This window comes from Scardinius erythrophthalmus, assembly GCF_964197995.2.
Source record: "Scardinius erythrophthalmus genome assembly, chromosome: 1".
Taxonomy (NCBI): domain Eukaryota; kingdom Metazoa; phylum Chordata; class Actinopteri; order Cypriniformes; family Leuciscidae; genus Scardinius; species Scardinius erythrophthalmus.
Genome location: NC_138221.1, coordinates 54776683 through 54803907, shown reverse-complemented (window position 1 = coordinate 54803907; position 27225 = coordinate 54776683). Strand labels below are relative to the sequence as shown.

The window sequence follows — 27225 nt, the reverse complement described above, 5'->3', positions numbered from 1 at the left end:
CACTGATATTGTACATGGTATGATAGTACCATAAATGTCAAAACCTATCTGGTATTGTTTGTATTATTTACCAAGGTATATTGTCCAAAAACAAAACATATGGCATAACCATAGTACTTTTGGAACAAAGGCAAAAGAACACACTTTAAAAGCTTTAAATAACATGTTCTAAGAGCTGTCATAATATGCAAACTCACCTAACGACAGATGCATTCAATATAATAAGAATAAAGACACCATGTCATGATGCACGTTACATAACAGTCCCACCTTCACAGCATCAGGACCACAAGCACCCTCCTATGCCCACTGTGGTCAAGGTGACCTGTATCCCTAATAATCTTCAGTCATATGCAGGACAACCCCAAAAAAGATGCTGTCTCACCCAGTAAACATATGGCACAGTATCCTGGCAAGCAAACTCAGACCATGTGCTTGCTGTTCCCAACTAACGTTCACAATGCAACTTCCAGCAAGCTCGTGATGCAATATTAAACACCCTGAAAGTCTTGGATCAAAAGACTGCGCCTGCACAGCGGTAGCGCGTCAAACCAAGGGATGAGTTTAACAGTTGTCTTACTTTACAATGGTTGATACATCTCATCATCTATTGGTATTCCAATGGTCTGGACTTCACTAATCGTTTCCGATATCCAGAAAACTTCAACCGGAACCCCGCCCATTTTTATGAGCCATCCAATAGTTGGCGAGTACTTAGAAGACTGGCATCGCAAATAACCAATAGGCTCATTTAAATGACTTCCGCGACAGGGACAAACCAGAGCCATATCTGTAAACAAACGAGGTCGACTGTGTTGAACGATGACCTACTAAACCAATCACAGCGCTGCTCACTGTTCTCGGTGGAATCAGAGGGCCAATCGGAATGCTCATCGGTTGAGGGTGGGAGCTCGGCGTGGAGATTTTACCAAATGGTAAAATGAAAGTTAGCTTCTACGTTATTTACAAAATAAAATAAAAAATTGTATATACTACATACTTTAAACTGTACAAATATATCCAATAACATAACACGATTAGGGATTTTTTTTTGTGGCCCACAATTCGGCTTTGTCTGTTTGTTTCCAAAAAAAAAAAAAAAAAAAAAATCAACAATGATAATTTATTACAAATATTTTTATAATTAAAATATTTTAATTATTTTAAAAATATATTAATTAGTCACTAAAATCTTAGGGACTTGGAAAACTTCTTATGGACACTAGTCTGGGAATTTTGAGTTGAATAACGCAAAAAGAGTGATTACTGCCTCCTCGAGGACAATTTACGCAATCTGTTTGTCTGACCCTGTTAATATGGAGGTTTACACCTTGAAACACGGCAAAACAGTGCATACGACTCCATTTTGTACCACATTATCATTGATCAATTATTTTATTGTATAAAAAAATATTACAGAAATTTTATGTGACATCAATTATAAAATCTAAGTAGTCATCAATAAATACAGTATCCTAAAGTATTTATAGTTTGAATCATCTGACTGGGATTGCGATTATTAATATATTAATCAACATCAATAATCATTCTGACATTCAAGGGAAAATACATCCACATTTTACATTCATAAACATCTGTAACAGTATGCTGACGATTCCACTTACATTTCAGTACAGTGTGGACATCAGCAATGAGAGAGACTTTTGAAATGCTTTTACTGTCCAAATGCATTTTGATATCTGTATGGATTCACATATGAGTCTGTCTATAAAGCATGCACATAAGCCTCGGTGTCTTGCAGTATCTGTGTGCAAGTGCAACATTCAGAGTTCAGATGTGGTGATTCTGACTCACTAACTGGTTATTCCAGTCCCTTATCAAGAATGATAAAAGTAAGATATTTTAAAGTTCAGGCTGTAGACTTTTTAGGTTAAATGTCTGTTACAGCCTCAGTGGCTTTGAGTTGTCAAGTAAAATCGAGTACCACTTAAACAGAACCAGAAAAACCAGCCTTGACTGCCTTTCCCACGAGCATGGTAAGCCCAAGTTGATCATAGACCATTGGTGTAAATTACGATGCTTTTGGGAAACGCAGCCCTGGTTGTTTCTATATGGTACGTCAATGCAGGAGGGCTGATCTGAGATCAGGGTCCATTGTTGACAGCAATGATCTCTCTCACAAAACAGATCCGTCACAAGCATTACATTCCTTTTGACGCTTTGTATCTGGACTGGTATTCGTAAACAAGGTTAGTTCAAAATACTATATAAAATAGTGACCAAGGCATTAAGGCAATTTTGCATTAATGAGTATATTGCATTAATTACTTAAGTGGGGTTGATTTCAGTAATTGTGCATATATACTACATTAATTAGTATTACTACACTATCAGTCAAAAGTTTGGACACACTCCTTATTACTATTTGCCAAATTTCTCAATAGAAGTCATTAAAAATACAAAATAACACTAAAGAAAGAAAGAATTACATAAAACCCCCCAAAAATTCACAAATCAAAAATAACCTATATTTTAGCTTCTTTAAAGTATCCACACTTCATTTATGGTTTATACTTTCAATCTGGTCATAAATGAATCAGTTTTATTTTAGTATTATTTATATACTATTATAGCATTTATCAATATTTTGAATTAGCTATATTAGCTATATATTATATTTTCATTCTAATTTTAGGTTATGTTTTAGTAATTGCTTTGTTAAATATGTCTATATAGCTTTAATAAAACATTTTCAGTTAAAGTAATTTTAGTACTTAAACTTGTTTATTTCAATTTGATGCAAAGGCAACATTTCTATTTTCATTTAAGCTATTCAAGTTTTTAAGGATTTTATCCAATATCTATATTTAATTTTATTTCAGCTTCATCTCAATTACCGAAAATGACAATAACAACATTGTTTGCTCTTATGACAAATTGCTTGTGATGTTCCTTATTTCAAAGTTTCTTCATATAAAAGCATCTGCTAAATGATTAAATGTCTAAATCACAGCTCTGCACACTCTGGACATTCTTGCAAACAATGAGGTGCATCATGGGATACTGTACTGACGGAGTTTCCATTTATGCTTATCACTAGTTGGTTGAATTTCCTTTCACTATTCAGTCCAACTCAACCATTAAAAAAAAGTTTTGTTGAGCTATTCATATGTTGGCAATATGCAAATTTGCCTGCAGTGTTTATATCAAGCATGTAAGCCAATCAAAAGTTTTTAAATATCTTGAAAAACAAACCGAGTCAAGTGTGTCTGAACCTTTGACTGGTCCTGTATATTTCGTCCATTTATAAAACACACATCATTTGACCACTGCTCAACACATGAGTAGTTCCTATGACATCAGTGGGACGTCACTGTGCGTTTGACCCCCATGACCCTGAAGGTGGTGTTGGCAATTTTCTCGTACAGCAAGAACATCAGTGCGGCAGTGAGGACCGTCTGAAGCAGCTTCGCCTCCAGGCCTTTAAACAATCCCAGCATGCCCCACTTCCTGCAGTAAATCAATCAACAAACATGTCAGTTTGACAGGAGGAGTTCAGATGTCATAAGATAATAACATGTGTGAGTGAGCTAAGCTGCTAAGAATGGAATACGTGTGTGTTTGAGAGTTTGAGAGTGTGTAATTGCACCTGACTCTATTGATGAGCAGATACATGACAGATCTCAGGCTATTCAGGAGTTTGGACTGATCTGCAGGCCTGCCATGCTGTCCGAACTGAACACAGAGGGACAGGACAGGTTAAATAGACCATATTATCAGAACACAAACAAAATAAAACCTTTAGAAGAGGTGTGGATTCCTAATGTCTAACAGTGGTTCTGAACTGGTGGGCTGCAGATCTGTTCTGATAGGGACAGCAGAGAAAAATAATGCTAAATGATTATAAGCAAATGAAACTAACCATTTAACCAAGGATAGTTAAGAGAGATAAATAAATCCACTCTTAAAAGGGAGGAGAAAATGCTTCCCTCAACTATCTTTTGTTGTTGACATCAGTGGTCACGTCCAATCAAACTGTACAGTATTTTGGTGTGTGTATATATATATATATATATATATATATATATATATATATATACACACACACACACATACAGTTTTTATTCAACTTTAATTTATTCCTGTGATCAAAGCTGAATTTTCAACATCATAGCATCATTACTCCAGTCTTCAGTGTCACATGATCCTTCAGAAATCATTCTATGATGATTTGCTGATCTAGAAACATTTCTTATTATTATCAATGTTGAAACCAGTTGTGGTAATTCATATTTTTTGTTTAAAACGTGATTTTTTGGTGAATAGAAATTTTGGTAACACTTTACAATAAGGTTTCATTTGTCAACATTAGTTAACTACATGAACTAATAATGAACTGCACTTCAACAGCAATTATTAATCTTTGTTAATGTTATTTTCAACATTTACGAATACATTATTAAAATCAAAAGTTGTATTTGTTAACATTAGTAAATGCACTGTGAACTAACATGAACAAAGAACAGCTTGATTTTTAATAACTTACATTAACAAAGTCACACAAATATAGTAAGAAATGTATTGCTCATTATTAGTTCATGTTACTTAATACATTAACTAATGTTAAAAATGAAACCTTACAGTTAAGTGTTATAGAAATTTCTTAAGAACAGCTATTTTTTTGTAACAATATAAAATCAATTTAATACATCATTGCTGAATAAAAGTATTAAAATGGCTCTGTCATATGGACTACTTCCCCATGACTCTAAACAGGACAAGCATTTTGGAGGATGGATATCTCTCAAAAAAAAAAATTTATTTCGAAAAAGAATGAATTCATTTCAAAATGACTTTCTTAGTGACCCCAAACCTTTGAATGTACATGAGACCTGCTTGGGTAAATATAATCCAAATGTATTCTGGTCTTACCCGTAGAACCGACTGAACTGTCTGTAGTGGGTAGGTTATGGTGGTTGCTATGGCTTTAGCAATGGCTCCAATAAGAAACACCTCCACCGAGGACAGCTATTAACAATCAGACAGAATCACAGTGAAACATATCAATTAAAGGTATAGTTCACCCTAAAATGAAAATCAATCATTTCAATCACAATTGAACACATTGCAAACCCATTTACAGTCACCCTGTCAACACAGAGGAAACAGCACATTTAAAGGGTAAGTTCACCCCAAAATTAATATTCTGTCAGTAATTACACACCCTCATGTTGTTCCAGCCCTGTAAGACTTTCGTTCATCTTCGGAACTTAAGATATTTTTGATGAAATCTGAGAGCTGGCTCACTCCTCCATAGGCTGCTAGGTAACTGATATCTGCCATCCCAGAAACGTTAGTAAAGACATCATTAAAATAGTCCAAGTGACTACAGTGGCTCAACCTTAAGTTTATCAAGTGACGAGAACAACAAAAATAATGACTTTATTCAACTCTTCATTTTCTTCTGTGTGGGTCTCTGAGTGAGTTCACGAGAGCGTCACGACGCATGCGCGAGAACTGAGAAGATGACGCTCACGATCATTTGATGGGAAAGTGTGAAAGGTAAGCCATTCATTTTGCGGCATTGGTAAGGCACTTTTACATTTTCCCGTTGGTTTCTCATGATTTGGACATCCAGGAAATGCACACTTTAGAAACACTACATCGAGACCCATCTGCGTCATCTTCTCAGTTCTCGCGCATGCGTCGTGGCGCTCTCGCGAACTCACTCAGAGGCCCACACAGAAGAAAATGAATAGTTGAATAAAGTCGTTATTTTTTTGCACACAAAAAGTATTGATAAACTTAAGCTTGAGCCACTGTAGTCACTTGAACTATTTTAACAGTGTCTTTACTAACTTTTCTGGACCGGCAGATGAAATTACCAAGCAGCCTATGGAGGAGTGATCCAGCTCTCAGATTTCATCAAAAATATCTTAATTTGTGTTCCGAAGATGAACGAAAGTCTTACGGGGCTGGAACAACATGAGGGTGAGTAATTACTGACAGAATTTTCATTTTTGGGTGAACTAACCCTTTAAGTTTAAACCAAAAAGCCTGATTTGAATTTAAACTTTAATGGAACTTCAATGGAAACTGAATGTTCTGTGACATCTTAGTGTTTGCATAATCGTAATTGCTATATCACTATGGAATCAATACACTATCTGTGGAGTGGTTTACTCATCCTCGACAGATGCTCGCTCATGAGTGCTGATCTGAATGGGCAGATCCACTCTAACATTTCTAATCATCATCTGCACACTCTACAATATCAGAAATGCTGCTGTTACTGTTTCCCAGGCAACTGAGATCTTAAGAACAGACTCATCTGTTTATTCATGTGCTGTCATAATCGGGTCTGCTGAGAAAAACCTCTAACTGAAAATAATCCATTACTGCACTGTCCTTAATATTGTAAGAGTTTCAGACTATGAACTTTAGAGCATCATAAAAGAAGTCCCCAGAAGACCAGTTTTTGTATCAGTAGTCTAACCTCTCTGCTCACACCCCTCAGGAGATGCCTTTTCAGACCCTCGTAGATCATGAACTGCACAGCTGGATTGAGCACCAGCAGCAGGGAGGGAAACGTCCCGTTCCATAACGCTCCCACTCCTTCCTGCTGCATGATCTGTACAAACGCATCTGAAGAGAGACAGGTCAACTAATGATATCACATATTTTAATTAAAGGGAATGAAATTAGTATCATGTCTGATATATTTTACCCATAATTCCTCTGTAGTGTGTGGGCTGTATGTCCTCATTTCTGAATTTCGCACCCTGCAGTTTCAGTCTGGTATTGACTACCCAGAGTGGAGTGGTCACAAGAACATTCACTACACCTAAAGGCAGACAGTTAGCTTTATGCTAGTCCTAGCACAAGCTACAGTACATGCATATAGTAGAAGATGAGGAAACATGAAATATAATCTATATATATATATCTATATATCTATCTATCTATCTATCTATATATCTATATATATATATATATATATATATATATATATTTGGAATAAATAAGATAATCAATTTAGAAAGAAGTCTCTTATGCTCACCAAGGCAGCTTTTATTTGATCAAAAATACAATAAAAAGAGTAATATTGTGAAATATTATTGCAATTTAAAAGAACTGTTTTCTATTTTAATATATTTTAAAATATAATTTACTCCTGTTATGTCAAAGCTGAATTTTCAGCATCATTACTCCAGTCTTTAGTGTCACATGATCCTTCAGAAATCATTCTAACATGATGATCTGGTGTTCAAGAAACATTTCTGATTATTCTCAATGTTGAAAACAGTTGTGGTAATTCATATTTTGGTAATTCGGTAAAATGTGGTAATTCAGCTGTGCAGCTTAATATTTTTGTGGAAACCATGATAAAGTACCACTACTTTTATTTATTAAGGATGCATTAAATTGATTAAAAGTGACATGTTATAAACGGTTTCTATTTAAAATAAATGTTGTTCTTTGTATTAAATATTAAATAAAATATATTCAAACAAAAGTCAATCAAACATTTATTTATTTTAAATGATAATAATATTTCATAATATTACTGTTTTTACTATAATTATGATCAAATTTATGAGAAGCACATACAGTACATTTTCAAATAAGCAAACCTGCAGCAATGCCAATGACGAGGTCTCGCCCTGGCGTTGACCTCTGACCTTGCAGCCAGGTGGCCTTCAGACTATGGAAACAATAGAAGTAGACGAAATTTGAGCAGCAGAGGCTGCAGATTACAGGGAACCAGCCTCTATATGGAGCTAACCTGGGGAGGGAGAGGGAGAGGGAGAGGGAGAGGGAGAGGGAGAGGGAGAGGGAGAGGGAGAGGGAGAGGGAGAGGGAGAGAGAGAGGGAGAGGGAGAGGGAGAGGGAGAGGGAGAGGGAGAGAGAGAGGGAGAGGGAGAGGGAGAGGGAGAGGGAGAGGGAGAGGGAGAGAGAGAGAGAGAGAGAGAGAGAGAGAGATTAAAGATTAAAGATTTAAGTAAAAAAAAAAGACTGGTAATTGGTTATGCTTGCAACCTGAAATAAAATGAAAAAGACCTTAAGGCTTAGATCAGGGTTCACCAATCTCGGTCCTGGAGGGCCGCTGTCCTGCAGAGTTTAGCTCCAGCCCCAATTAAACACACCTGAACCAGCTAATCAAGGTCTCACTAGGCATACTAGAAACTTTCAAACAGGTGTGTTGGAGCTGGTTGGAGCTAAACTCTGCAGGACAGCGGCCCTCCAGGACCGAGATTGGTGAACCCTGGCTTAGATGATGCCACATGAATTGATTTAAACCATGTGAAATAACTTACAGACCCTCTTCCTTGATGATCTCCGACAGAATGGCTGGAGTAGATTTGGCTTTCCGCTTTTCATCAACTGCACAGAAACAGAAAGAAATGTGGTCCCATATTTTAAAACACAGAAACCATAAAGGGGCAAAAAGAAAATCAAAAATCAATGTGTTTCACTGTTTACCTTGCAGCCGAAGCCGAGCTGTGTCAAGAGGAAAGAAAACAGTCATTGCTGTAACACTGCCCTGCAAACAAATGACTTTTATTAAAAAGATGATATATATAAGAGCAAATTTACCATATTAGATTTTTTTTTTGTGTGTGTGTGTGTGTGTCACATTTAATATGCTGACTTTAAAGGTTCAAAGCAATCAAAATGTTATGAAGACTTATTGACTGATTGATTTTTCCTTGAATTGTTTTTAATGTTGTCATGCAGCAGGTGGAGTTCAGAAAAGCAGATCAAAATGTGTGATAACTGCACATGTGTCATCGTTCAAAAAGCCGTCAACGAGATCATATAAAAACCCTACAGATGATGTGACGTGATCATGTAAAACTGAGTTTTTACCATCGCACCGGCGACTGCATGCACGAGACTCTCGTATGAAAACACATCCAGGAGTTTCAGATCTTTAGATCCCATCCTCGCAAACTGGAAGATGCAACTGCAAAGTGACTTTCTTTTTCTCTAATTTATTTAGACTGCAAACAAATAATATGGTTTCTGAGTTCAGAATTGGGAATGATACACAGCTCCAGCAGATATTTCCCTGTCAACATCAAGCGGATCAACTTCCGGGTCCGTTTGAGCCAATGAAAAGGCTTGTAGAAATGTCCTCAACGATGATTGGACAAAAGTTCTTCTTGACCGCGCGTTGTGTACATAGGTTGTGTAGACAAGCAGAAACGTAAACCCCTCCCACAGGTTTGAATAAAAGGGAACTATAAGCGATTTTTTATTATTATTACGCTGAATAGACACTTTCTAGGGGAAATATGACAAATAACTGTCTCAGATATGATGAAATGGGTTTCTTTTTCAAATCTTTCCAGCTGACAATATATTTCTGAAGGATCATGTGACACTGAAGACCGGAGTAATGACTGATTAAAATTCAGCTTTGTATCACTGAAATAAATTATATATTCAAATAGAAAATTACATTTATTTTAATATTTAACTGTATATTACTTTAAATTGTAATAATATTTCACAATATCAGCCTACTGTTTTTTCTGTATTTTTATTAAATAAATGCTGGCTTGATGATGAGCACAGCAGACTTCTTTTAAAAAACAGAAGAATAGGTAGATATAGACAGATATTTTGAAATGCAACCATACAGCTCAGACTACAGTGAAGTATCTTTGTGACTGTGCACACAGGTGCAGGTGTGTGCTCAGATGTTGTCAGTTTAATCTACTCTGTTACTCAGGTTAAAATCTAGCTTCCACTCTCAAGGAGCATTTTTCATTTAGGGGTGAATTCAGGTTGAGTGGGACACTTTTTGGCATTGAGATGACTGGGGAAAAGTGTCCCAATCAACCTGAATTCACCCAACAAAAAAGTGCTTGCCAAACACTCTTTATATTCCTGACTAACATGTTAAACGAGTCTTCATGCCTCAATGGAAGACACGCTTGTTGAGTGAAGTGATTGCATCCTTTAACAAGACCAGCCCTCTAACTAAAGTCGATACCTGTGTGGAATATTTTACATATCTTCCACAACAAACACAGCATATGAACCCTGCAAATTTCCTCGTCTCATGCAAGTGTGGAGGTGCTGATCAGTGCATGTATTAAACAGGCTTAACACTATCAACTTTACCAACTGTGGTAAGTTGCTGTCTCGTTTCCTTGATGTTATGATCAGAATAAACAGAGTAAAACTAAACTTTTCATAAAAATAACTGTTCAAAGACTTTTTTCTTCTTCTTGTTTTAAGCATAAATCTAAGGAAAGTTAGAGAGGTTTATGCTTCAAACAAGAAAAAGACATGCTAACAAGATAAGAAAAATAATATCTTAAAATATCTGATATTTAAATTGAATAATATCTTTACTGAAAAACGACAAAAAACTGAATAAGATAATGGTTTTCTGCAGCATGATACTTGAAATTCTCTTCTTTTTACATCAGAAAATTACTCTTCAGGATAAGATGGACAGTAAGAAGGCAGATGAAGATATAGATGAGTCTGAGGAAGATGGGATTGACTTTGAGGAAGATGAGAATGATTCAGCATTGGACTCATCAACGGGCTGTGAGTCACAGAGTTAAACGTTTACAACACCTTATGACATCCCAAAAAGCCATACAATTCCATTCAAAATTCCAACAGTCAGTGACTATCAACTTTAAGATCAGGGACATCAATGTCTATCATTTAAAAAAGTGAAGATTACATAGAAATTGGTCTGTCAACACAAAATGTGTTTTGTGTGAGAACTTAATAACACAAAATTTTATTCACAGATGCAACATCTGAAAAACTGTATGAAAATGTGCAGAACATAGAGAAAACCAGTTTAACTGCATCAACAGACTTACAAGGTAAGACATTTAATGACACCCATATGTTCACATTTTAAATGTTTATAATCAGTTAGAAAACAATGTAGTGTCAACCTGTACTGAAGTTATTTTGATTAAAGATTATGATGGCACATGAATTTTAGAATTAGAAATGTCACTTTTGATTTCATGGTGACTTTAAAATGATCTTGGAGAGACTTTGAGGGTTAAGCAGTTATATTAAACTCTTATATTGTATGATTGAAATCTTGGTATTTCATGATTTTGGCAGAGGAATTGCGCATCATGTTACTGGGGGCGAGGGGATCTGGAAAAAGCTCAACTGGAAACACCATCCTCAGTCGGAACGCCTTCAACACGGACATGCAACTGAGCAGAGTCACCCAGTTCTGTGAACGAGCATCTGGAAACATCAACGGCCAGCCAGTGGCCATAATCGACACGCCGGGACTGAACAGGATAGGCCACACAGAGAGGAGAGTAACCCGAGAGATCCTGAAGTCCACCTCTCTCTATTCTCCAGGACCACATGTGTTTCTGCTGGTTATGCCTGTTGGGAACTTAAGTAATGATGACAAAAGCATGCATAAGCTGATTGAGAGCATGTTTGGGCAGAGCATCTGGAAGTACACCATCATTGTGTTCACTCACGGAGATCGTCTGGAGGGGAAGACGGCGAATGATGTTATCGCATACTCGGACAAGGAGTATCATCCATACGCAGTTTCATCCATAAGTGCAGCGGTGGGTTTCTGTTTTTCAATAACAAGGACACGACAAACTATGAGCCCGTGACAGAACTCCTAAAGAAAGTCGAGACCCTTGTGGCCATCAATGGAAAGAGCTGCTACACAACGTCTTTCTACCCGGCCTCTGAGAGAAAGATCCGGAAGAAAATGGAGAAAGTTTTAGAGATGAGAAAAGACCAGATTGCACAGAAAGAGAGAGAGCTGATGATACTCTGCAAAACTGAGCAGGAGGTGGAGAGAAAAAAGCAGGAACTCTGGAGAATGGAAGAAGATTATGCAAGAAAAATGGCTGAGAATCCAGGCAAACAAAAAATGTCCTTCAAACTAGCCAAACGGCACCCAGACCGAAAGTCTTCCATTTAGAGACTTGTCCAATTATATGACAATGTTTGTGTTTTTATATGAATATTTGTCCGCTTGCACAGTGAGATAGAAATGGACAGGGCAAATTCTTCAAATGTATTTTTTGTTTGACTGAGCAAAATTGTTATTATTATTATTTTTTTTATGAAACTTGCCCATATTCAAGTGTTGATAAAAAAAAAGAATGCATGAAGCTAGAATAAAAAGTTTTTTTTTTTTTTTTTTACAAAGCAGAGGGTATGTTCTTTCTTTTAATATAGGCTATTGCATGTTCAGATATTCATACAACAAAATATTCTGGGGGCCATGAAATTTTTGTGAAAATGCAATCAAAAATGCTGGCGGTGGTTTGCAGAGTTAATGCTCTTAAAGGCGCACTATGCAACTTTATTTTGTTCAAAATTAACAACATTTAAATAATAAAGTAAGTTGATTAATACATTTTAACAGGTATAATTAAGCATTATATATTGCTAAACAAATTAAACCAATGAATATGATTTATATTCTTTTAGTTTCTCTACGTCATATATTTAAAAATGACAAATGCAATGAAAATACAGGTGTCAGTATCGGTGAGTAGGCTACCAAAAATGAAAGTATCGGTATCTGCCTAGTTCTAAAAAGTGGTATAGGTGCATTCCTAACGAGAACTGAGGGATTGGAAATGTTGCAAAAGTGACGCGGAGATGGTGTTTTCATCACTCAACAGGTGAGTAAGGTATTTTATTGAACAGATAAACTCGCATATGTAGCTCTCTAACAGGGTTCATTGTAAAGTATTATCTATTGTGAAGGGTCATTTCATTATGGTTGTTGTAGCTGTGCTGGAATTTATTTTCAAGGAAGTACCGTGTCTATTAATGGGTAAAGCTACAGTAACGTCTTCAGCTAATAGCTTGAGATCCATTTCATATGAAAAACATTTTCTTAAATAGATTATTATTGTTTAACATCTGTTTCTTTTCCACACATAAAAAAAATCTATTTACAAATAGTAAAATAAAATAATAGAATGAACTAGCAAATTTAAGGTTACACAATGTTCTTCTGCAAAATGCATGAAGTTTTTTTTTTTTTTTAACTGCTAGAGGGCCAAAAATTACATAGTGCACCTTAACAAAAAGAATGTAGATTAAATAGGCCAACATTTGCTATATTATTTGTTAAAATGTAAAAAAAATTGAACAGTGTCCTTGACCCACTTTTGAAGTGTATTGTTACATGAGGCTCCTCCGGGCACAAAACTAAATCAAATCACATAAAAATAAAATAAAAATAATGATTCTACTCAATTAAGTTATGATGCAACTAAGTTGAATCAACTAATAATAAAGATACCTCAAACATATACATGTACATACATATCTTCCCCTGCAACACAAATCTCCATCACTCCATAAGACATAAAACTTGATATTCAATGTGACAAATTCAAATATCACTATTATTCAATAAAGAAAAATTAGATGGAATAAATCTGGATGAAATGTCAAAATAAAAAAGCAAAGCCTTCAAATTCCGGTCAGGTATGATTCTCTTAACTGATCTGTTGTAGTTCTTCACTGATTGATCTAAAAATATTTCATAATTATAAACACAACAAGGGGAAATGAGCATCATTTTATCTGCTGCCTGTACCATTCTTAAATGTGATGCGTAGAACGCCAGTGTAAAAATGAATTCTATTCAGGATAAAAAGAAATAACAAACCAAAACCTATTATTTTGCTGGCCAGTTTCCGACATAGCTGTAAAGCAACTGTGATTGTCTTTTTCCTTCCTGTTGAGTGTCACTTATGTGTCAGAGATTCTTTCTTTCGAACCTCTTGCAGTTGATGCTTAAATACCAAAGTACTCGGTTAACACTGGGTTGACTACATGCTCATGTTATTCCGTCATCCTGGGGATCGTCCTGTCTCAGTGCTGCCCTCCACTGCTTAAAATACTATACTAAAGAACAACAGTAAATGACCTACTGCAAGTATGCCTTTCAAAGTGTACGTTTTTTTAATGGCACGTCAGTTTGCCATTTGTGTTTTCATCCTAAGTAATCTACAGTAGATTCATATCTTGTAAATAATAATTTTTCAAGCATTTTTGTTGCATTTAATTAGCCACATTTTGTTTATACCAACATATTTTGTCTATTTATACTATGGTTACATCATTAAATATGTCAAAAAAGCTTCAGTGGGGTTCTTGTCTCATTTTTAAAGAATCCTTCATGCCAAAAAGATTCTATATAAGGAGAAATGTCTTAAATGACTACATCAGTGTTGGGAAAAGTTACTTTTAAAAGTAATGCATTACAATATTTCATTACTCTCTTGAAGAAAAATATCTAATTGCATTATTTAGGTACTTGTTATGGAATGTGATACGTTACTTTTCTCATCTGGGATGGTCTGGGCTTATTGTTTATGCTCTTTTAAAACAAAAGAAACATAGGTTGTTTTTGGCAAATGTAAAGGCCCTTTCACACCAAAAGTGAAAAAGCCTCAGGCTGAAGGAAATGCACATTAATGCAGTAAAGAGAGGAACTCAAAGCTTTCAGCTGTGCTGCCATTCTGGATTAGGCTAGGCTACAGAAGAATAGGAAGCAGGAGAAGAAAGTTCAACACTCTTACTTAAAGGGATAGTTCACCCAAAAATGAAAATTAGCCCATGATTTACTCACCCTGAAGCCATCCTAGGTGTATACAGTATGACATTCTTCTTTCAGACGCATACAATCGGAGTTATCTAAAAAAATGTCCTGGCTCTTCCAAGCGTTATAATGGGCACTATTTTTTTGGAAGTCCATCAAAGCGCATCCATCCATGATAGAAGTGCTCGAAATGGCTCTGGGGGGGTTAATAAAGGTTTTCTGAAGTGTAGCGATGCGTTTGTGTAAGAAAAATATCCATATTTAAAATGTATAGACTAAAATAACTAGCTTCCGGCAGACGGCCGTACGTAAGTCGACTTACGCCAAAAGACACTTGACAATGACGATGTATGACGCAGGAGTAGTGTAAGCTTTGACGCCTCTCGCGGTTCAGACAAACAGGCCTGGTCAACCACGTTCGTTATAACGTTGTGCATGAAGTTCAAGGTTTACTCTTTTGGCAGAGCTAGACGAGGCGAGAGACGTGGATAGACAAGGCGAGAGAAAAAAAATCTTGGTCCGATTCCCACAAAGCACTGCCATCTGGCCCTACATAAGCTTTGTGATCTTCTCCGCGGTGCCTGGTGGTGGCGCTATCAATCCCACAATGCACTGCGCGAGCGTGAAGCTCGACTTCCATAGGAATGAATTGAAAACGCTAGCTCCGCTCCGCTCGCATCATTCTCTCACGGCCCTCGGCCTCCTCCTGCTCGCCACATTATGCTATCAACATTGCGTGACTATGTGTATTTAAGACTATAAATGATCCGCCACCTGCAGCATCTGCTCACATGCGATATAGCCTAGTCGGGTCTCCTTCTTTATGTAGGCTATACAGACGTGATGTAATGACGCAAAGACGGACGGCGGCAAGCTCGTAGCCTATTTCCCGCGGAAACTTACCAGTACCACTCAAATTAGAATACATTACTACAAGCTTACCGTTGTGAATAGGGCTAAGGTATGGAGATAGTTTTGAACACTAGCTGGTTATGTAGGCCTACTTGCTCAAAAAATGATTTTTAACCAAAAAAAGTTTTGTGTGAAGAATGCTACAATTTAGCGTGTAGAAGTTTGATACGGTTAGACTTTGTGTGTGAGCACTTTGTGGACTACAACTCTTCGCTGCTTTCGACGCGTTTGAAACGTCAACACCAGCACACGGACACTAGCTCACGGATCCCGCTAAACATGTGTCTTTGGTGCACTTCACCGCCTTCTTTCAGGGAGAGGACAAAATCGTTGCGGTTGGCGAAAACCACGGGTAAGTCAACTTTATGGGGTGACGTCACATAGGCGACATGTAGTCTTTCTCGTTATGTCTTTTCCACAACTGCTAGCCGAAGAATCATACCATATACTGTCAAACTCGTAACATGAAAGATTATATAAAAAATTCACAGACAACATGTTCACATTCATGGCAAAATTCAAACGGGACCAGAAAATAATTATTTTCTCCCATTCACTTGCATTGACGATTTTTCAACCTAGAGGTCCACTTGGGGTTTTACGGATGGGCGGGACTACCAGCTCTATTTCGGAAAAACTCCTCCGAAGGAAACCTAGATGCGGTAAGCAAGGGAGAAATCAACAGTTCTGTGCTCAAGAACACGGGCAAATCGCGTCAAATATTGATTTGGGGACAGCCGTTTTTACAATAATTTTACAGCTTATAAATCAGACTAAGTGATGTTTTTTTGAAAATGTAAAAATGCAGAAAGTTTTCTGTGATAGGTAAGATTAGTCTAGGTGGGTATAATACACAGTTTGTACAGTATAAAAATCATTATGTCTATGGGAAGTCCCCATAAAACATGAAAAAATAACATTGCTTGATCTGTTGAAGGTTTGGTCTTGTTGAAATGAGAGGCCTGTTTGATCAAGTTTAAATCCTTGTCATCCCAGTCTCATCAGCTGGACTGAAATAAGTTAGGACACTGAAAACATGGCTCAGAGAGCAATGCTCACAAGTGACACTTGACAGTATTGCTGTGTGCCACTGCCATGTCCACATATATCCTCTCTTGTGTTCAGCAGAAGAAAGAAATTCATACAGGATTGAAACAACTTGAGGGTGAGTAAATGATTTAAATGTTTGGGTGTTAATGAATTAACGTATTAAGGCCGGTGACACACTGGATGCGTGGCGTGAGCGTGGCGTTTCTGTTGCGTGTCAGCTGCGTGGCGGCTGCATCGCGTTTTCCATGTCTTTGCACACCAGAAGCGTGTCTGACGCGGCGCTGCTGCTGCTAGGTGACATATTGGTGACATGGGGAGAGAGTTGTGGAAGGCCTATACTTCATGTTAAACATAAATATATAGCAGCAAAGACAACGTCGGCAGTGTTGACGGCAATATAGACTATAGAATATTTCGTTCTGTATTGACAGGTGCAGTATTTGAAAATCGATAATATTTTTTTAAATTGCATTTATATTTGCATTTATGTCAAACCCTAGACACTTTCAAACATCAAAATGACATTTATTAATATGTATTCGTGTCAAAATGTCATATAAACATCTTTTCCTATTCAATTTTGCCTGGAAACGCTTCCAAGACGCTTGCGTGTCGCGTGAAAAATAGGCGTCGGTTCTATTTCTAGTAGGCACGCGTTTTCCGCGCGGCTCGAGCCGCGCCTGAGACGCGCGTGTCACGCAGGCAGTGTGCAAGTTCTAACCTGTTAACATGGGAGCCGAAATAAAAACGGACACGCCACGCAGCTGAGACGCTCACGCCACGCATCCAGTGTGTCACCGGCCTTAAGGTCATTTAGACTAAAAACCGGCTTAAAACATTATCCTATTAATTTCCTGATTCCTCCGCTTCTGGGGATGTCCCCACCAATCTCAAAATCAAACCTACGCCCTTGGGTTATACCAATTAAAACTAAATTTATTAAAATTAATTCCATAAAAAGAATGCCTAAAAAGTTGCATATATGATGTGCCTGACAGAAGGTTCCATATCTTTTCCTCTTAGAGTGTTCTGATTTGAATTTACCTATGCTTGAGTTAGGAAATGAAAGACATTTTTAAAAATAGCTACAGATGGCATCCAGAGATAACACCGTTTGAAGGGTTTTGTTGTTGTTGAATAGCTGAGCTCACAGGTGTTATCTCAGTATGCACTTCCTGACAACAAATCACACATCACATCCTGACAGACGAAACACTTAACATGATCATTATTTTTTGCATTTAACTAGTGTGTAAATATTAAAAACTGCACGAGTCATCTTAAATTTGAATTTGAACCCCATTTTTACCCAAGAAGGAAAATATTTTTGAGCAATATTTATCGTCTCAAAGAGAAACTTCTAAATGCAGTAGATGAGCAAATTAATACTCTTGGCTGCTTCCACAATATTTTTGAAGTCATTTGACAAATATTTCATTTATGTATTTTTTTGTAATTTAAACAGAAATCGAAGTCATCAAAACTTCATTCTTAATTAAAAAAGCTCATTCCACGTTAGCTCAGCATACCTGAGAAATGTGTCAGATAGCAAACAGAAGAGTCTGACTGGATGAAATCCTTCAGTAAAACTATGATCAGCCATCCCATTTTACTCATGTCACTTGAACTACTGAAATTGTTTGCATATCTGAAAGATGTTTAGCTCCATTTCTTATCATAAATGCCTTTTAGAAGACAGATAGAAGACCTCTCATTCGTTTTGTGCAACCCTTAAAGACACTGGTTAAACAGGATTCTCAGTCAATCACAGTGGCGAAGGAACTCAGATTCAAGCACTTTACACTCTGTCTGTGGATCCAGAATCATAAACATCAGCTCTGACCATTGTGAGTATTTTCTTAAATATATCTGTTAAATAATATATGCTAGAAAGAAATAAAGAGACTAAACTGTTAGAATAGGGAAGTGAGTCTCAAATATTGAAGGCACTTATTTCATTCATTAATTTGCTTTCCATTAAACAGAGCGATGGCTTCAGATGAGAACCTGTGGGACAGTCTGAAGGCTGAAATAGAGAAAGAAACCTTTGAACTGGAATCATCACTGAGCTGTGAGTTACTGAATCAATACATCAAGTCTGAACCCATTCATTCAAATCAAATCATTCTTAGAATCTGTTCTTTTACTGAAAGATATACGAGGTCTATAAACTAATGAATATTAATATCTTATGTAGCTGAGATTGATGAACTATACGAAAATGTAAGAAGAAACTCAATGTCACCAACCCTGGAAGGTAAGCAGAAATGTGAGAACAATAATTATATATATATATATATATATATATATATATATATATATATATATATATATATATATATATATATATACACACACACACACATAATTATTAATCTGTTCTTTATTTGGCTTAGATATTCAAGACCTCAAAGCAAATTCAAAATTACCCTCCTTGAATGGTAAGCATGATATTAATTACCACTGGCAATCAGGGACATGCAGAGAGTTCAGGGGCAGGGGCTCAAATGTTAAAAGGGGCATATATATGTATATATATATATATATATATATATATATATATATATATATATATATATATATATATATATATATATATATATATATATATATATATATATAATGCTCATCAAGGTTGCATTTATTTGATCAAAAATACAGAAAAAATAGTTATATTGTGAAATATTACTACAATTTAAAATAATTTAAACTATACACTTATAACATTTGATACTTTTTCAGGATTCTGAGTTTAAAAACTAAAAAACCTTTATTTAAAATAGAAATCTTTTTTTACCAATATACACTACCGTTCAAAAGTTTGGGGTCAGTAATTTCTTTCTTTCTTTCTTTCTTTCTTTCTTTCTTTCTTTCTTTCTTTCTTTCTTTCTTTCTTTCTTTCTTTCTTTCTTTCTTTCTTTCTTTCTTTTTCAGCAAGGATGTGTTAAATTGATAAAAAGTGATAATAAAGACTTATAAAATCATTTCTATTTTAATTAAATGCTGTTCTTTTTTACTTTTTATTCATCGATGAATCCTTTTTTTCCTCAAATAAATGCAGCCTTGATACACATAAGAGACTTAGTAATGTGTCCACATTTTTGACCGGTACTGTACATACTATTGCTGCATAATTATCAAAAATGTTAAAATAATAAAGTCATTTTGTTGTCAGCCTACACTTTACATAATAGGCCTGTAGGTGGCGTGGCGTGGCGTTGGCGCCTGGGCTTCATTTAACCAACTATGATAGTTTGATCAAATGGTAAACGGTGTATCAATATATATAGACTAAATACAAGTGACTTCAATACTACTTAAGCCCAATTTATACTTCTGCGTCGAACTTACGCCGTAGCTACGTCGTAGGCTATGTGTAGCGCGCGTACCCGTCGGCGTACCCTGACGTGCACCTCTCCAAAAATGTAACAACGCGTCAACTCTACGCGGACAACGACGCAGAAGTATAAATGAAAACCAACGCGTTGCCTACAGCGTAGAGGCTCCGTCGTAGGTCCGACGCAGAAGTATAAATCAGCCTTTAGGCCTACCATTAATGCTACTTTTGGTGCTGGTTTTGTGCAGTGCTTTGTAGTCAATTAACATCCTTGTTTCAACGACGCAGATTCAGGTCGCTTCATAATTGTAAAATCGTCTGTCCATATAATTTTCAAACGATTTACGAATGACTGGAAAATTACCGCGCCACTTCACGTTGTCCATTGAAATTTGAACTTCTTGTGCCCAGATGACGACTGGTCGGTGTATTAGAGGCTATGTCAAACAGACATCAATGAATTATATAATATTTTATGTTATATGTGGATTTTTAATTGAATCAACACAAGAAAAATTGGTTTGGTATGGTTTGGTTTATTTTTTCTGGCTGTCGAGTCATATACTCACTGAAAGAACCATATTTGGCTCAAGAGCATCAGTTCCTGAGTAGACTGTGGAGTACTTTTACAATAGTGCATTTTCGTTTTAAAATGCATAACTTTTGCTACAGTTACGCCTGCTGTCCAGACTACTCCGGAGTTTTATGTGAAAACGGAGACTGACACCGTCAGTCAAGTCCGAAGCAAGACATGCAACCCATAGCATAGGCAATATAATGGCATAATGGTATGGAAGGCCGTAAGGACAAATGTCTTTTATGGAATGGCGTAAAGACACACATTTTTAATCTCTGTATATTTAAAAAAAAAAACACAAATTCCTTCAAAAAACATATAAATACAAGAGACCTTGAACATTTTCATCACCCAAGTATTTCTATGCTTGTGACACCATTGCTTTGTGTATGGGGGACCAGGATCACACTTTCAAAATAATTTTCAAGTAATATTATTACTGTAAAACTAATTAATAATTATTATCTCTTCAGTCTTTTTATTGCAAAACAACACAACAATTTTGCAATTTTGAGAAAAGCCCTGCAAAAGTCTTGGTGGGACTGCCTGTTTGAAGGATATCCCATTAAAAGTTAAGGCTTTACCGTAAGGTTGACCATTTGAATCAAACCATGTTTTAACAAGCTACGAATAATCAAATTCCACTTACAGGCAGTGCCTTGTTTAAGAGTTGTTGTTGCTATGGACTGACGGCAAATTCGATATGCTCTACCATGTGCTTTGTTGTCAAAGAGTATAGAAGTAACAAGAGGCGAAACTCCGTTGCAGTTTTGACAACAGCCACTAGGTGGCGCTTCGGTAGCGTGGCCGCCATTTTGGACTGAACCAACGGCTTTACCGTTAGCACAACTACCGTATACAGCATTAACATTATGTCTGGAAATAATTGGAAACAAAGAAAACAGTGTTCTGCCATCAACTGCAACAACTACCAGTGTACAACCAATCAACTAGCATTTCATAGATTCCCCAAAGATCCAGAGAGGTAAAGTAGAAAAGGTTTTTACTAACTTTAAAGTGAGCTAACGTCAACGATAACAGGTGCTGTAACGTTAATGTAAGCTATCCCATAACCGCAGTAACAGTTTGCTAATTTTCTGTATTTGGTCGAAATTGTCAAGACTCGAAATGGGCTTTTTAAATCGCATACTTTCAGAGATAAGTTATACGAACACCTAACCTGGCAAAATGACCGATTTATTAATTCATTGTTATCCCTAAATTAACCCTTTAACTGTCACATTTTTTTCGCATAAACATGAAAATCACTAACGTTATCCAAACTTAAATGGTTGTAATTGAAGGATGCTTTGGAATATAGACCTATGGTTGGTCTTGTTTTAATTTGTCAGATTATTGTTGAAGTGAAATAAATTATGAAAGTGAAACAGAAAAAAGTTATACAAGTTTGAGTTTGTTAAAATGTATAAATTTAAAAATATAATTATTTATATTTTATATAAAATATATGTAGTACAAAATATATATTTACTCTAGAACTGCAAGAAAATTTAAGCAAAAAATATGAACAAGTTGTGTTCCACATTTTAGGTTGATATGTTGATATCTCTCGCTCCCTCACCCTTTCTGCCGTGTGCTCTAACGTTACACGGTTTTGAGCTGCGCGCTCTTGCTCGCTCGCTCTAGATTACGGGAGATTTTAGCTAATTTGTGGGCATCAGGGAGCCGCTATCAATATGCGGGAGACTCCCGGATCTTCCGGCAGACATGGGATGTCTGCTCTAGAGATATTAAAAACTAGAAACTACTTTTTAATTCATTTAACCGCTTTTGAATTTGAACCGGTATCGTTCAATTCTATGACAGCTGTGTTGCGTTCAGTCCAAGATGGCGGAGCTGCAGCTCTGCGCATGGGGGAGTTTGTTGGAATGGAACGTTCTATTGAGTTTCGCCTCTTGGTACTTCTATACTCTTTGGTGTTGTTCTTTTGAACCCAACCCCGGAAACTGAATGAAACCAATTCAAAGTGCAGAATATAAAAAGACCAGCAGGGGGAGCAAAAACGCTAAGATAGATTGACCAATCACAGCGCAGCCAAGAACGAACTCCGACAGAGGTCCGACACTTTTTCACAGCGCTCCATTGACTTTAACGCAGGCGTCTAATATTTTTGGTCTCGGCAGGCTATTACCGTCGTAGTTTTTTAAAAAATATGGTTAAACGTTGTGCCTGGGGCATTTACCACAGATACGCGTTTCCCAGAGAGGTTGGAGGGGGGTGTCCGTTTTTTTCCCTTCCCAAAACCGTGTCGTCTTTGGATTAAACTGTGTGTGTGGACGTCCTCACAGTCAGCTAAACCCCTCAAGGATCAACAAGCACACTTTTGTGTGCTCTAAGGTAAATTTTGCTTTTAACCTTACTGTGAAGTTATACTAGTTAGACAGTTTTAGGTTATGATTTCGGTTCTCTACCCTAATTAATGAAGAATCATGGTGCTAGTACTAGCAAGCAAGCTTAGCGATAGTTTAGTTATCACGTAAGTTAAGTCAGGATTGTATGTTTTGACTAGCGGCTGGATGTTAGCTAGCCTAACTTTGTTATTCAAGATAAAAACACATAACGTTAATGTTATCCTATCTTGAATAACAAAATATCTTGAATAACAAAGTTAGCTAAAACAAACAGCATAAAACTGTCTAACTAGTATAACTTCACAGTAAGGTTAAAAGCAAAATTTAAAGCACACAAAAGTGTGCTTGTTGATCCTTGAGGGGTTTAGCTGCCTGACTGTGAGGACGTCCACACACACAGTTTAATCCAAAGACGACACTTGTCAGGATTTGACTTCGGTTTTGGGAAGGGAAAAAAACGGACACCCCCCTCCAACCTCTCTGGGAAACGCGTATCTGTGTTAAATGCCCCAGGCACAACGTTTAACCGTATTTTTTATAAAACTACGACAGTAATAGCCTGCCGAGACCAAAAATATGAGACGCCTGCGTTAAAGTCAATGGAGCGCTGTGAAAAAGTGTCGGACCTCTGTCGGAGTTCGTTCTTGGCTGCGCTGTGATTGGTCAATCTACATTCTAGGGTGTGGCTTAGCCAAAGGCGAATTATGCCTTAACGCTATCTATGTTAACTACATGCAAGGCGCTGGCCGCTAAGTTCAGCGTAGCCCTTCAGATACAAAGCGATTTGCGCTACGCTGGCCAGAGCAAAGTAGGCGGGAGTTCTATACGTCTAGTTATTTGATTGTTGTTGTTCCTTTCGGTCAGCAGCAAAGCAAACTATGTATCTGTCCCGTTCTAAGAAGCGAGCAATAGCACTATTCCTGCTAGTGTGAAGAAGAAAGAGAGCAGCAAGGAGGAAGAGGAAATTCCAACACACACAGTAAGCGGTTCATCCACTTTGATTTCCGCAAGCCATTGAAATAAATGGGTTTCATAGCGCGGTGCATTCCGTGTCCTGTCTGAAAGGGCCATAACAAGAACAGGTGCATATTTGTCTTTACGGCCTTCCATATGGCAACGACACCTCAGACTGACAGATACGTAAAAATAAACGTGAATTTAGGCTACTTTAGTTTTGTACACTGTCATGTTGATTATAATCAATTACTTATTACTCAAAAAATCATGAAATCACTTCAATCAGTGCTGTAAATCCAAAAAAAAAAAAACAAGAATCAAACACTTCAGATCAGAATACCTAGAATGCTCAGAACTGAAACTAAAAAAGGTTTTGTAAAGTCATATGTGCTCTTCCAAACTGTTAAACATAATAGCATTTTAAGCATTAAAAACATTCCTGAGTCCTGACACAATTAAACTCTTTTTGAGCCGATCTTAAATACTGAAGAATCGCAGAATGCCTTGCGAGGAGCTTTATGAACATTTTCCAGAGTGTCAATTTGAAATATATTTCAGGCGAATTGAGAATGAACTATTTCCCCCAGTACTTGAGAGTACTGTTTTTTTATGCTTATTAGTCAAAATGCTAACTTCAGGTGAATGGTGAATTTAGGTCAGGATGCTTCTTACAAGGCTGCGTATTTAGAAAGTTGACATTGAAGGAGCTTTCTTAGATTTGGAACATAATTCATGTTCTTTCATTGTATATACTGAATTCGATTCAATATGTGCATAATCTTTTTCCAGCTGAAGCAGAGGAATTGCGCATCATGTTACTGGGGGCGAGGGGATCTGGAAAAAGCTCAACTGGAAACACCATCCTCAGTCAGAACGCCTTCAACACGGACATGCAACTGAGCAGAGTCACCCAGTTCTGTGAACGAGCATCTGGAAACATCAACGGCCGGCCCGTGGCCGTAATCGACACGCCAGGACTGAGTAAGATCAATCGAATAGAGAAGGAGGTGATAAGGGAGATCATGAAATCTGTCTCTCTCTATAAACCAGGACCACACGTGTTTCTGCTGGTTCTGCCGGTGGGAAACTTAACCAACGAGGACAAGAACATGCATAAGCTGATCCAGAACATGTTTGGAAAGAACGTTTGGAATTACACAGTTGTTCTTTTCACACATGGAGATCGACTAGAAGGGAAAATGCAGAACGACGTGATTGCCAGCTCAGACAAAGACCTTAGAAACTTTATTCGCACTTGCAGTGGTGGATTTGTGTTCTTTAATAACAAGAACACAGGAAACTTGGAGCAAGTGACTAAACTTCTGGATAAGATTGAAACTTTGGTGGCCATCAATGGCAGAGGCTGCTACACAAATTCGTTTTACCCGAACTCAGAAAGAAAGAAACGTGAAAAACAAGAGAAGATTCTGGAGGAGAGACAGGTGGAAATTGCACGAAAGGAGAGAGAGCTGGAGGAGAATTATGAAGATGAGGAGGAGTTAGAGAGGAAAAAGCGTGAGCTCTGGAGAGAGGAAGAGGAAGATGCACGGAAACTAGCTGAGAATCCACAAAGACGCAAATCTCTGACAGTGAATCTTGCCAGAGCCCCCACATCTGTTACAAAATCACAGATCTTTCACTAATTCAACCGTCTTATAAAGTGTACACAAAATTTCTGATAGATGAATGGAATTAATGTAATATTCCCAGAAGGTGATCATCTATATTCTGCATTATTCAGGTTTTTTGCACATTTTTCACATTATTGCTGCAAACTGTTGTTGTGTTGTTTAATTAACTGTGAATGTAATAACAATAAAAATTCACCGTCATTGAATAACCTCTGCTTCCACATGTAAAATTAAACGCACACACACACACACTATACTTGTGAGGACATTCCATAGGCGTAATGGTTTTTATACTGTACAAACTCTATATCATATCCCCCTACACTAACCTGACCCCTAAACCTACCCATCACAGAAAACTTTATGTATTTTTTACGTTTTTAAAGCCATTTTAAATACGAGGACCCAGGAAATGTCCTCATAAATCATGGGTGTAATACCCATGTCATTTTTCCCACAAATTTCTGTCCTCATAAATCAATAAAACACACACACACACACACACACACAAAATGTAAAAAAAAAAAAACACCCAAACTTAACTTTTCAAAAAAGTTTAAATAAACCGAAATTACCACTTTTACCATTATACTTTTATGGAAATTTCATAATTATGAAACCATTCAAATGGCACAGGAAAGTCTATGATTCTGTCATTCATCTCGGATTATACCTGCATGCTGTATTCTATGTGTTCTGTTCTGTTTCTGACCGTCACTCTTGCTGATTTTCATGATTTAATGCTGCCCTCTTCTGGCAATGACTGTTAGCAAGCGCAAACTTGGCATCAAGGGGGAAAATCTAATGAGAAGCTTTATGCTAATCTACAAGTATGATAAATAATTTAAACGGGAAATTGTACAGACAGCCAGTTATTATTGCATAAACATCATGCGAACAAAACCTAAACCATACTTTCTTACCTTAAAATTGTTTTTGTCATGTAAATATTTTGATTATGTTAATGAACATAATTTACTTTAAGAAAATGTATTTAAATTATTTTATTAAAAATTACAGTATAATATTATGGGAATACTAAGAATATGATGATAAAGGTAACAACTTAAAACAATAGAACTTGGGTCTTATAGGACACTTTGGTTCCATTTAAAAAATGTAAGGCTATTCAATTTACAGGCATTTCTCCAAACTCTCCAAAACTTGCTTTTATGTGTAGGATCTATTCATTTGGAATCATACCATAACCACTGAAGGTTTTCAATAATCTTCCAAATCATTCTAGAATTGACACCAGGCGACGCCATTCCTCAAAATCCAGACCAACTGTTCTATACTCTGTCCATAAAACTAAATAAGTAATGTTTCACTTGCCACTGAAGATGTGCATAATTCCAAGCACCTTAGCTTGTACCTTTGTAAAACATCCCTCTTGACTTATCCCACAGATACAATGGAAGGGAGTAATGTGATCTCCAAGATAATCCTCTATTGTGTTAACACGGATAACTTTACAGAAGGGACACTGAATGAACCCAGCAGCACTGGTAGAAATGTTCAATTAAAATATCATCTGGTTGTTCCCTGAACATTTTCATTTCAGTATCAGAGGGTTTTGGTAAGTATTTGTTTGACTCTTCTGTGATGGGCTGAAGTTATTTTTTCACAACCTCTTTTAGAAGTTCAAAGTCAGTGATGTCCTGACAGCAGTTACCAGTGAGATGTTCTTTGCTGTATTTAAGCTTGTCTTTCAGACAATCTGAGTTGCTTTTTCAGCAGCCGTAATGACACATTGCCCCTTGTTCTTGATGTTCCCCTTAATCATTGCAAGAGCTGGGGAGTTCTCCCCTGTTATATATGCTTTC

At 36.9% G+C, this 27225-nt stretch overlaps 3 protein-coding genes and 1 pseudogene across 5 annotated transcripts in view; 2 read left to right on the top strand and 2 right to left on the bottom strand.

Annotated features, from left to right (window-relative positions):
- The window catches only part of mrtfaa (myocardin related transcription factor Aa), a gene marked incomplete at its 5' end in the record, with an annotated part of 56834 nt that extends 56154 nt beyond the window's left edge, over positions 1-680 (bottom strand). The window contains one exon of one of the 2 annotated variants that reach the window (XM_081377500.1): positions 581-680. Of the gene's footprint in view, positions 1-385 lie in introns of both variants that reach the window. The other variant, XM_081377501.1, reaches the window with a different exon arrangement.
- A 688-nt stretch (positions 681-1368) lies between these two features.
- slc25a17 (solute carrier family 25 member 17) lies at positions 1369-9117 on the bottom strand. The gene is made up of 9 exons (XM_081364956.1): positions 8833-9117; positions 8446-8506; positions 8280-8346; positions 7596-7747; positions 6689-6805; positions 6458-6606; positions 4894-4989; positions 3611-3696; positions 1369-3471 (listed from the first exon to the last, which is right to left on the bottom strand). Exons 1-9 carry the CDS (start codon positions 8905-8907, stop codon positions 3321-3323), a joined length of 954 nt encoding a protein of 317 aa, XP_081221082.1. The 5' UTR covers positions 8908-9117; the 3' UTR covers positions 1369-3320.
- An 885-nt stretch (positions 9118-10002) lies between these two features.
- On the top strand, positions 10003-11914 carry LOC308696269 (GTPase IMAP family member 7-like; annotated as a pseudogene). The gene is made up of 4 exons: positions 10003-10103; positions 10407-10530; positions 10743-10820; positions 11074-11914. The product of its transcript is annotated as a GTPase IMAP family member 7-like (transcript).
- Positions 11915-18514: 6600 nt separating this feature from the next.
- LOC308696263 (GTPase IMAP family member 7-like) lies at positions 18515-25411 on the top strand (the record flags this gene model as incomplete). Its single annotated transcript, XM_081374786.1, has 2 exons — positions 18515-18596; positions 24558-25411. The coding sequence occupies 2 exons, from the start codon at positions 18515-18517 to the stop codon at positions 25409-25411; spliced, it is 936 nt and encodes a 311-aa protein (XP_081230912.1).
- Between the last annotated feature and the right edge of the window lie 1814 nt (positions 25412-27225).

Coding starts and splice junctions, on each gene's coding strand:
- slc25a17 (XM_081364956.1), bottom strand. CDS start 8,907: ATGGGATCTAAAGATCTGAAACTCCTGGATGTGTTTTCATACGAGAGT. Junction 7,748..8,279: donor ATCATCAAGGAAGAGGGTCT/GTAAGTTATTTC, acceptor CTCCCTCCCCAG/GTTAGCTCCATATAGAGGCT. Junction 4,990..6,457: donor TGAGGGGTGTGAGCAGAGAG/GTTAGACTACTG, acceptor GATTGTTAATAG/CTGTCCTCGGTGGAGGTGTT.